At 36.8% G+C, this 12183-nt stretch overlaps 1 protein-coding gene across 3 annotated transcripts in view; it reads left to right on the top strand.

Moving 5' to 3' along the window:
• The window catches only part of OTC (ornithine transcarbamylase), a gene marked incomplete at both ends in the record, with an annotated part of 63407 nt that extends 51708 nt beyond the window's left edge, over positions 1 to 11699 (top strand). For 2 of the 3 annotated variants that reach the window (XM_080910949.1, XM_080910948.1), the window contains 4 exons: positions 127 to 180; positions 267 to 416; positions 3396 to 3533; positions 11640 to 11699. In XM_080910949.1, coding sequence (XP_080767075.1) covers positions 127 to 180; positions 267 to 416; positions 3396 to 3533; positions 11640 to 11699 — 402 coding nt within the window. The remainder of the gene's footprint in view (positions 1 to 126; positions 181 to 266; positions 417 to 3395; positions 3534 to 11639) is intronic. The other variant, XM_080910950.1, reaches the window with a different exon arrangement.
• Between the last annotated feature and the right edge of the window lie 484 nt (positions 11700 to 12183).

The following is a 12183-nucleotide window of genomic DNA, read 5'->3' as shown; positions in this document are numbered from 1 at the left end:
GGCTTTATTTTGTTTTGTTTTAAGACATACTAGATATGTGTTGTTAAATATCAGAACTATTAAGTGGTGTCATGTATAATTAAACTAACTAATCACCTAGGTAACAGCTAATGTTTCTTCTTGCAGGGTTATGAGCCAGATCCTAATATAGTCAAGCAAGCAGAACAGTATGCCAAGGAGGTATGCTTTTTATTTGTAATCTTCTAATTGTCTTTCTCTGTCCCATGAAGTTTGTGTTTTTTAACCAGCCAAATTCTCTGTGCTAGAATGGTACCAAGTTGTCAATGACAAATGATCCATTGGAAGCAGCACGTGGAGGCAATGTATTAATTACAGATACTTGGATCAGCATGGGACAAGAGGATGAGAAGAAAAAGCGTCTTCAAGCTTTCCACGGTTACCAGGTTACGATGAAGGTACAAACTGATGCTTCTCTGGAGGTTCATAAATTGCATTCATAAATACTCAAACCACCCCATCATTCATTCACTTTAGGGACAGTGGACTGACTTTTCATTCCCTATTATGGACTCGCTGCAACCCAACAAGATCTCTCTCCTCCCGAAGACTTAATATCATAACTTATTTCTATATCTTATAGAAATAAGCTATGGTAGACTAATCTGAAACCTGGTCTGTAGAAGAGCAAGCTTTCCCCTCTCTAACACCAACAGAGGTTCCAAAATGATTTATTTTGCATAAGTTCAGAGACATTGGGTTACTTCAGTTGCATACAATTTCTTAAGATTTCTACCATAAGAAAAGCCCACAATGACTGCTTTCGTTATTAGCTCTTGCTTTTATTTTTATTTTCTAATGTTTCTTCAACCCATGGTAGTTTTGTCAACTGTCCCCAGAGATGCCTAAGGGACACCCTTTCATTCTAATGCCTTCATGGAAGATTAGAAAAGCTGCACATCAATCTTTCCTTCTTGCTTGCCTCCCTCTCTTCTCTTACCTCTTTTGTTTGTTGTTTGCAGTGGTGGGCATCTTCAGGGAGCCCAGGGCCTAGAGCAAGTTAGACAAAGAACTCTACAACTGAGTGGTACCTTCCTCTGCACATACTATGCTCAATCTTGAGGAATCACCAGAATGACCTATGTGTGTAGTTACCCTCATCTGAACGGCCCCAACCCCGGGAGCTCTGATTCACTGGGTCATGCACATAAGAATTTGCACTCTATCTGATTCCTACACAATACATTTCTGCTACTTGAGGGCCACGCATTAAACCTCTGTTGGAAGCATACCTTGAATGACAGGAGCACATTGGGCTAGAGACACTGATTATACAAAAATACCAAACAAAATGTGAACAAAGTAACAGAAATCATTTTCTTTTTATTGCATATCAAAGTTTGAAAAACAAAGCAAAAATGGTTCCCCCTTTTAACAAGACATATTTAAACCAACATGTTTATTTTCTTTCTTAGTCACCCTTTTATCGGTGACTATTTCCACACATAGTTACTATATAATATTATAGCATGGCTCTTTTCAGAATTATTTGCCCATTTACATACAAGTATTGGTTTGATATTTGTTACATGGTACTTTAGACATATTATTCTCACTTGCTTTTTTTCCATGTGACAAAACTGAGATTTTCTTATTAATTCATTGAGATACTTACAGTTTATAAAAATGTTTTTACTTTCATTTTTCATTCTTTGTGTATGGGTTTTTTCCTCCATATAGGTCGGTACACTGCTAGCATGCACTGCCCATAGAAGCCAGAAGACATCTGTAACTTTTAAGCTGGAGTTACTGACAGCTGTGAGCCTGTGGGTGCTGGAAACCAAACCCACCTCCACGGGCAGAACAGCCGGTGCTCTTAACTGTTGACCCATCTCTCCAGGTCCCAGATAGTTCCAAAAGAAGTCTTTACAATTTTTATTAAGGAATGGCATGCATGTAAAAAAAAAAAAAAGCATGAATCACAATGATCCCATTTCAACAAAGTGAACTTAATCTCAGCATCTAGACAGAGAAACACCACTTGTATCCCTGACAACTGCTTCCAGTCACAACTCAATTCCAGAGGTTGACTCTATTAGATAATTTATTCTTCACAGTATTGCGCCTAGATTTCCAAAGCACAAATGGATTTTCCCACCATAGCTCTTAGTGATGTATTTAAAAATCTTAATTTCAAACTGTTCTACAAAGAACAACTTTATTCATATTTCTGGGTGAAGTTTAACTAGAGAATAGGTTTCTGAAGGAAGAATTTGTCTTTGATGTCTTCTACACTTTAAAAAATACCAATGGTCTTGGTCAAAACAGGATAGTGTAAACTTCCAGTTGTAAATTCTTTCTCCACACACCCCATTCGTTGTTTTTTTACATTTTGCGTCTTGTAAATTGAAGAGAAAACGGCATCTTGTGGTTTCTAAAAGTTGCCATATTTCTCATTATGCTAAGCATCTTTCACACTGATTGGTCATTCCGATTCTATGTCTTTATATCTCTGTCATTTCTTTACTTGATTTCCATCTGCTCCCCTTTATCACTGGTTGCATAAGATTTTTTTTTCTACACCATGGTTATCCTTTTGTCATATATGTTTCAAATATTTGGTGGAGCTATTTTAACTTACCAACACTTTACTTTGTGCTTGGCTTGGGCAATTTTCTGGTGCTGGTACCGTAAGCTGGAAGAATAATAATTTTCCTGACACATGACAGGTATAAATGCCACTTCCTTTCCATCTCATTTGTCAGTACTTTAGAAGCTCAATTATTCTCAACTTAGAAGTGAAATAAAATTTCAGTACAAAGGCAGTAATTTTTAGATAAGAACGTATGAGGCAATGTAGTTTTAAATGTGTACGTGAACAACGGAAATGGATGGGAGGGTGTTACTTATGGGAATTAGCTGCGGGTGAGATTTGAGAGTGTTGGCACATTTGCATCTGGAAGAAAGTAAGCAGTGCAGAGTGCTCAGAATTCTCCTTAATGCACTCCTACCTCACTGCTTTCTTCAAAATTATTTTAATTTATGACAAGGCATACTTCAAATCCCAAAACTCACAGTTTTGGAAAACAGCTCAAATCATAATGCCATTTCATCAAAGTTACTTCTTGGTATATTAGCAACTTTTGCTATCAGCTACCTATTAGCCAGGTTCATCACTAAACTGTTCATTGCCTTGTCGGGCAGAATCTTAGAAAAGTAAATTGACTGGTTTAACATGGAGTGATGATCTCCCAAATTGAAAAGAGTGACGACAAAATGCCATAGGTCAGAGGTGTCTAAAAACTTCACTTTGCCCCTTTGCCTTGTAGCAACATAGCATGCCAGGACAAATGTGTTATTACATACCGAAGAAGCTGTATATGACTGTCACAATAAGAGTTCATAATCAAAATGTGATCTTATCCCCACCTCTTTAGACTGCTAAAGTGGCTGCATCTGACTGGACATTTTTACACTGCTTGCCTAGAAAGCCAGAAGAAGTGGATGATGAAGTGTTTTATTCTCCACGATCATTAGTGTTCCCAGAGGCAGAAAATAGAAAGTGGACAATCATGGTAAGGAAGAAGGGGGCAATGAAAGGGTAAGAAATATAAGCGTGCTTTCAACTTGGCGATCCATGCTTTGGGGTAAAGAATCAGCATCCAAGGTTATCCAACTAGACTGATTGCTCTTCTGCCATTTTTTCTTACTTCTTTTTGTTAATACATTTATTTTATTTGGTAGATACAAACTGTTGCCAATGTAAATTTACAAAGAGTATTATAGGATATTTAACATGTATTTCACTTAAATAAGACACTTAATATTCCTGAAATTTTGAAAGCTGCGTTTCTTAGGTGAGGCAATATTTTGTGTGAATATATAAAATTAATTTTATGTATATATTAAATTTATTGCTGATATAAAACTCCTTAATATAATTAAATATTAATGATATATTAAAAGTTTTTAAATAGATTTCTAGTTTTATATGTACATATAATTAAAAAATAACGCAAATCAATACACACAAATGAGGAAATACTTCCAATACAAAAGGCAAATGAAAACATATTGTTGATTTTTGAATTATTGCTAGGAATTTTGTCTTAATCTTTTGTCATCTATATTCCTTTTTTCCTTTGTTATTGGATATATTTTATTTACATTTCAACATTGACCCCTTTCCCATTTTCCCCTCCATAAACCCCCTACCCCCTACCTCTGCTTCTATGAGAGTGCTCCCCCACCCCCTACCCCCTCCCATCCCCCTCCTCGTCCTGACATTCCCCTACAGTGGGGCATCACTGAGCCTTGGCAGGACCAAAAGCTTCTCTTTCCATTGATGCCCAACAAGGCCATCCTCTGCTACATGTGCAGCTGGAGCCATGTGTCCCTCCCTGTGTACTCTCTGGATAGTGGTTTAATCCCTGGGAGCTCTGGTTGGTTGGTATTGTTGTTCTTGTGGGGTTGCAAACCCCTTCAATCCTTTCTCTAACTCCTCCATTGGGGACCCCATTCTCAGTTCAATGGTTGGCTGTGAGCATCTGCCTCTGTATTTGTCATGATCTGGCAGAGTCTCTCAGAGGATAACTATATCAGGCTTCTGTCAGCATAGATTTCCTGGCATCAGAAGTATTGTCTGGGTTTGCTGGATGTCTATGGACTGGATCCCCAGGTGGGGCAGTCTCTGGATGGCCTTTGCTTCAGTCTCTGCTTCAAACTTTGTCTTCTTATTTCCTCCTGTGGATATTTTTGTTCCCCCTTCTAAGAAGGACTGAAGCATCCACACTTTGGTCTTTCTGCTTCTTTAGCTTCATGTGGTTTGTGAATTGTATCATAGGTAATCTGAGCTTTTGAGCTAATATTCACTTATCAGTGAGTGGACACCATGTGTGGTCTTTTGTGATTGAGTCACCTTACTTAGGATGATATTTTCTACCTGAGGATCCAGCTATACCACTCCTTAGCATATATCCAAAAGATGCTCCAACATACAACAAGGACACATGCTTCACTATGTTCATAGCAGCCTTATGTATAATAGCCAGAAGCTGGGAAAAATCCAGATGTTCTTCAACCGAGGAATGGATACAGAAAATTGTGGTACATTTACACAATGGAGTGCTTCTCAGCTATTAAAAACAATGACTTCATGAAATTCTTAGGCAAATGGATGGAACTATTTTGCGTTTTGAAATTGTATTCTATTTAATTATTTTTGAGTGAGCACAGGGTGGCACACACTTAACAAAGAGTGTAATTGGAAGTTAAGAGGAGTTTATTTTCACAGGAGACTGTGCTTTGCTTTTACCTTTGGGTCCTGGGGCTCAAATACAGCTCTTCAGATTTGGCAGCAGGTTGTCTTTTCCTGCTGAACCATTTGCCAACCTGGTCTCTATTTTCTTTCAGGAAGATCATAAGCCAGTATTTCTTATTAGCATACGCAATATAGTCGAATGAAGTAAAATTGATCCCCTCCCAAATTCATCAATTTTAATCTAAATTCTTTCTGCCACTCTTATCAACCTGTCTGTGTTTGTTGAAACTGTTAGTAATGCCTAGTATTAAACAGACATTCAAACTATCTTTTCTTTCTTTGACTCTTCTCCTTTTTTAGTCTTTTCTAGATATGTTAGCCAAGGAACTGCAGTTCTCTGTTTGAGTTTGGTCATAGAGATACATTTCTTTATAAGTATGGATCATTTGTAAAACTGATGGCAAATCTTATATCAGACATTATTCATCCCTTTCAGATGAAGCCATTGATAATCTTTACTACTGGTATGCTAAGAAATATTAACATGATACGGCTTTGCAATATTCACTGGGAAATGTCTATAGAAAACTAAATATACACATGCTATAAGTTAGCTCCTCCATTTTAAAGGTATTTAGCTGATCTCAATTAATGTACTAGCAAAGTCTCTTAATTGCAAACAGCAGACTCATTCCTAGCTGGATACTGGAAAGAGGTTAATAGACATTAAAAGCCTCGTGGGAGAGGGAATACAGTGAATCATTATGGAGCACCACATAGCAAGGACATCATAGGCTGAAATTTATACACCAAATCACTTAGATGTTTTATAGACAGAAAAACTACAACTACAATCGCCCACAGCCTGGTATCTAGGGTCACTTAAATCAGACGAACTAGCTACAACAGATACTTTAACCTGCACATGGAACTGAAGATTCAGTCTTTCACACAACCGCTTCTATTGCATGCTCTTCACTTGTATATCCAAGTTTCCACTAGATGTAACTTATTATCATTCTTTTATTAAAGCTCCAAGGATGTCTAGAAAATAGAGTATTAGCATCTAATCACCATAATATGGTAAAGCAAGTTGTCAAGGACTATCTGTTTATTCTTTATCTATCAGTGAGAATAGTACCATTGTCATCATACATGAGAGTTTTAGTATAGTGCCTAATGCAGTATAAATGTTATCATAATTAGCATCATAATTATTTTCTTCAGGGGTGATCTGATGCAGGACCCAGTTTTAGATAAGGCTGAAATTCATCTGTCATCTAGGCTAGTCTCTGAATATTTAGGGTTCATTTCTATATTTTGTTAAGAGAAACTTTGGGTTTGCTAGTTCTAAGATGGGGCTTGAGAGTAGGTATTTTGAATGAGAACCTAGAAAATTCAAGTGCCATTGTTTTATGGACCACATTTTGAGTATTAAAGATCTAGACGATGTAAAATAGAAAATGGGAGTTCTCCAACATTCACCTTAGGAAAAGACAAAGTAAAATTTCCCATCAAACTCTATTTTTCCCCAGAAGACAATTGAAATTGCAAAGATTATCCAAATAAATCTGTTAAGGAAAGTTGCTTAAGTACTAGAGGAAAAGCTAAAATCTCAACTGTGGAGATAATCTGTATTTCTAAAAATTTAAAGAATATTATACAACATGTTTAAGTTAAGTTTACTTCCAAAGTTAAATCTACAATGTGTTAATGTGGTTAACATGCTTACACAAACATAATTCACACAGTGAAATTTTATAGCCCACTTTATGCACCTGGGTCTCACTGGGGTCGTCTCACTGTGCCCTTGCCTTGGACTACTCTTATTATGGAAAGATTTAGCTTAATAAAATTTCAAAGGGAGGGCTCTGCTAAAGTGAATCCAGAGAGTCTAAGAATGCTGCACCAGCTGTCCAGAAACTCCTACCAACCTGCTTCAAAACAAACCATCTTGGATAAATTGTTTCAACATTCAGTGGGCTCAGTCATAAAAATGATCCCACTGAGTCACAGATTCTAAATGAGGGATAATTTTATTTAGGTCACTAATGGCATCAAAAGGCTACTTTGAGTCCTATGTGGAGGAGAACTTGCGTCTGTGGTGTAGAGGACAAAGAGAGGCATAACTGATTAATTAACATTCTTGGCATGGATGCTGAGAAGGTGGCAGTTGTCCTTGTGCCCATGCTGGAGGATGTGTAGGTCCCTGGGAGTTCATGTTATTTCAGCCCTGTGATTTGAGCTTCTAAACTTTTTCAGATTCTCCGCCAGGCATTGTAAGTTTTAAAACGAAAATGCCAAAGAATAATATGAAGCCCTCACACAGCCTGTTACAATTTCTAAGTCCAGAACATTTTCAAGCAGGATAAGACCTTGGAGGTCATCTGGACTACACTTCTGTTTAAAAGGCAATAAAATTGTTCTCTGCTTGTTCAGAATGGCCTTTAGATTCAGCACTGCTGTGATAATTTGTTTTTGCAGGATGCTCTAAATGGACAATATTTTACAATTGTTCTATCAATCCAGGAGGCACTGGGCACACATAGCTATTTAAATTTATATTAATGTTAAAAAATTAAAGATTTAATTTCTTGGTCAATCTAACCTCAAACCCCACCTCAAGTGTTCAATATTGTCTGTTGCTAGTGGCGACCATATTAAGCAGCACAGGCAGGGGGATTTTAACAATGCTGACAGATGTAGTGAAGAGCACTCCTCTAGGGAATGATTTTCTACTACATGACTTCATTTAAACACATAATGGAAGCAAGAAGAAAAGATACTACCTGGCTTCCACATATGAGATGCATACTATGACTATTGTAAGGTACATCACTCCAAGAAGGCAGAGAAAGCCAGTTCCTAACCTCCATAAGATCATTAAAGCAAAAGTGTGCTGTTAGAGTTCCTTTATAAGGCCTCCCCACTAAGTACTTTCCAACAAATTTACTCCCAACACATTATTTGCTCCGCAGTGCACGTCTTCTTTAAAAACAGAAACAAAAATCAAACTTTCATTCCCAGAAAATTTGTTTTTGTATTTTTCTGTGATTAGCAAAAAACCAATACATATAAAACTACTGGTATATTTTCCCCCTCTGTAGACATCTTTTTAACTCATAGTACTAATGTAGCCTAAAGAGATTCTTTTTATTTATTTTTAAAGTTTTTTTGTTTAGTTATTGTAAATTGTGAGGAATTTAAGGTTTTTCTTTTCTTTTTAAAATTGGCTATATTTTATTTACATTTCAAATGTTATCCCCTTTTCTGGTTTCCCCTCCGTCAACCTCCTATCCCAGCCACCTTCCCCATGCTACACTTAAAAGCACTGTTATATGGATGGTCCTTAAGTATGTAACACCTTTGTAATACATTTATAGTACTCAGAATCATTCACTCCTCTCCAAGCTAAGACTGCCATATAAAATACAGCATGCCCAGTTACATTTCAATTTCAGATAAACAATTATTTTTTAATAGAAGTATGTTCCACAGACTATTTGCAACATGCTTAGATTGAAAAAAGAGTATTGTTTGGATATCATTTTGACTCTGTTTGGCAACACCACCCATTCCTAGGTTTTGTTTGTTTGTTTGTTTTGTTTTGTTTTGTTTCTGTGAAGATGAACTTCGCATGTTGTGTGACTCTAAGCAATAAAGAAAAATCTGAGATGCAGATCTGTAAACCCCTAAAAGAGCATGACCAGGTAACCTGTTACATGATTTTCTCCTCCTGAAATGTCCTCCTGGGGTCCTTTTTAACAGTGTCCTGCTTTACCAAGGTCTCCCTGGGCTGTCCAATCTCGCACATCCTTTTAACCACTTACAAACTTTATTGTCTGTAAGTAATACCTTGTAAGTTTGTTCCTTTGCCTATACATTTTTCTCACACTGAAATAAACTAAAAGGACCACTCCTAAGAAGAATGACCATTTCAGTGCTGGAAGAGCGCTCGCAACATAGCCTGGACATGTAGTCAATGTGTATTTTCAATCTGAAGTCATATATAAAACTGGTTTGCGAATGTAGTCTTTGAAAAACAGGGTTTAAATTTGGCTCCCTGATCTTGGGAAAAAAATACCTTAATTCCATTTAACCAAATCTACTCCCCCAGAAAAAAAAATCTAAGGCTAAAACAGAAACAAATTTAAAATGGTCTTGAGGATTTAAGGAAGTAAGGAAGAGTCAGCTGAGCACAGAGGTCAGGTTCCCTGTTTAGCATCACTCAGTCAAAAGAATGGCACCTCATCTTTACTGTTCATATTGCTCACCCCTTCGGACAATACACAATCTTTTAAAGTGGTATGATGCACAGAAACCTCTCAGCACAGACCAGCTGCTTAACTGCCTCACCTGGGGACCCACCCCATATGCAGCCACTAAACCCAAGCACTGATGCTGATGCCAAGTAGTGCTTACTGGCAGGAGCTTGATATGGATGCTTCCTCAGAGGCTCTGCCAGAGCCATACTGATACAGAGGAGGATGTTTGCAGCTAACCATCAGACTGAGCACGGGGACCCCAAAAGAGGAGCTAGAGAAAGGACTGAAGGAGCTGAAAGGGTCTGCAACCCCATGGGAAAAACAAAATTATTAACTAACCAAACCCACCACAGCTCCCAGGGACTAATCACCAACCAATGAGTTCACATGGAGAGACCCATGACCCCAGGTGCATATGCAGCAGAGGATAACATTTTCTGGCATCAATGAGAGGAGAGGCCTTTGGTCCAGCAAAGACTCCTTTTCCCAGTGTAGGGGAATGCAAATGTGCTGAGGTGGGAGAGGGTGGTTGGGAGAGGGAGCACCTTCATGGAGGCAATGGGAGGGGAAGATGGATGGGATTGGGGGAAGGGGATAACATCTGAAATGTAAATGCAGAGAATATCCAATAAAAAAAGTACATTCATGGAGCTGGAGATAGAATGGCTCAATTAGGAATGCATACACAGAGGCCATGAGAGAGGATCCAGAGCTCCCCTCTGGTCTCTGTGGGCACTGGCACATAACTACAGTCTCATGCACATACCCATACACTGATGCACATAGACAGACACAATTACAGTAAGATAACTTTTAAAGTATATTCACTGAATTTCTTTGAAATGCAACAGTGAGTTTCTGCTGTAGCCTGTGGACACTTATGTGAACTGTGTTTTACCTCACAGGCAGTAAAACTACTTCTTAAGCATAGAATCATAGAATTTGGGTTTAGACCCATCTCTGCCCTTTGATTTCTAAGTAATAATGAAGAAGGCCACCTTAACAGGTCATTTCATTAATTAAGAAAATGCATGGAAGTTCATTTTTAACTCATTCAATTATTTAGCCTAGTGGTGGGCAAATATTTTTGACTGACACATAATATGTTATTTAGTATACTGACAAGTACTTTTTTCAGTACACATATATAACATGTATATATTATAAAATACATATTATATATGTATACATATGTATTCTTCATATTTATTATATGTGTGTTATACATATATAAAACATATAAGTGTTATACACATATATAATATCATAATATCAATAGTATCATAATGCAAATGTAATATCCAGCAATATAATTCATATCATATATATTAACATATGTTGTATATTTAATATAATGTAAATACATATTATATATGCATATATTTGCTGCCATATATTATATATTGTTATATATAATATATACATTATACATTCTTTATATATTATATATTTTATGTATTATTATATAGTGGTTATATATTGACTAATTTATATATGATATATATTATTTATATTATGTAAATATATATATTACTGAATATATGTATAGTCACTGTGATTGTTTCTGGTTACATTTCTACTGTTTCTAGTATGGATATTGGAAAAATTAAAAATGACAGTAACTGTTTGCGGTTGACAGCCCAAGATCATGTTACACTCTGTCTGTAAAGCTTATCCTTTTTCTGGGAAACAAAAATTCAGAGAGGAGGCATTCATTAGCTTGGATAGTTTATATTTATTACTTACATGTGGCTTCTCTCAAACTTCTCTAGGTTTCAAATGGCAAAACCTCAGAGTAGACAAGGAGAAATGAGTTAGGGGGCATTAAATTGCTCTAAAACCAGCCAGTAGCCATGTTTCAGCTAAAAACTGGAAAACCCACTCATTTCTAGCACCATGGCATCACACTTTAAAACTCTGACCTGTACTGTGTCTTAAGTAAGCATGGGGTTGATGCAAATATTTGAGTATGGCTAATCCCTTTGGACCTTCCTTCATCTAAACAAAAATAAGTATTAGTGAAGACACGTTCCCTTATCCTTAACTTGGGAAAAGACATTTGAAATTCTAATCCTGCAAACTGAAATCTAATTCTCGGTTTAGGTCCCAAGTTGCTAATGTTTATCCTTTTGTTTGTCTTTCTTTTGTCATCCTAGGCTGTCATGGTATCCCTGCTGACAGACTACTCACCTGTGCTGCAGAAGCCAAAGTTTTGATGCCCTCCAAGAGGACAAAAGAAAAAAACCAAAACAAAAACAAAAACAAAAACCAAACTCTGCTCTTTAGCAAAAGAATAAGTCAGTTTCTGTAGAAAAGAGAAGAATCTAAAATTGTAAACACACCCCTAGTGCATGGTATAATTATGTAATTGCTTTGCTATTATGAAAATTTCTTAAAGCTTTTAGTGTAAGTGCCCTGCATTTTATTATCCAGCTGGACTTGTTTTAAGCATTCTCTTCAACTCACAACTTCTGAGTGACATTTGGGTTTCATATTAATTATACACTAAACATTAAACACTATGCTTACAATGCATAATGTCTAAGTCATTAAATGTAATCTATGCTTATTACCTTAATAAATGATCACTCATGCTCATTTACAAATAAACATTTGCCAGGCAGTCAACTGCTAGTAAGTTCATGGGCCTCAAGACCAATGAGGAAGTTGAATGACATACATCGTATAAACGAGTACAAT

The sequence above is a fragment of the Micromys minutus genome (genome assembly GCF_963924665.1).
Source record: "Micromys minutus genome assembly, chromosome: X".
NCBI classification, from domain to species: domain Eukaryota; kingdom Metazoa; phylum Chordata; class Mammalia; order Rodentia; family Muridae; genus Micromys; species Micromys minutus.
This window is presented reverse-complemented; position numbering and strand designations above follow the sequence as displayed.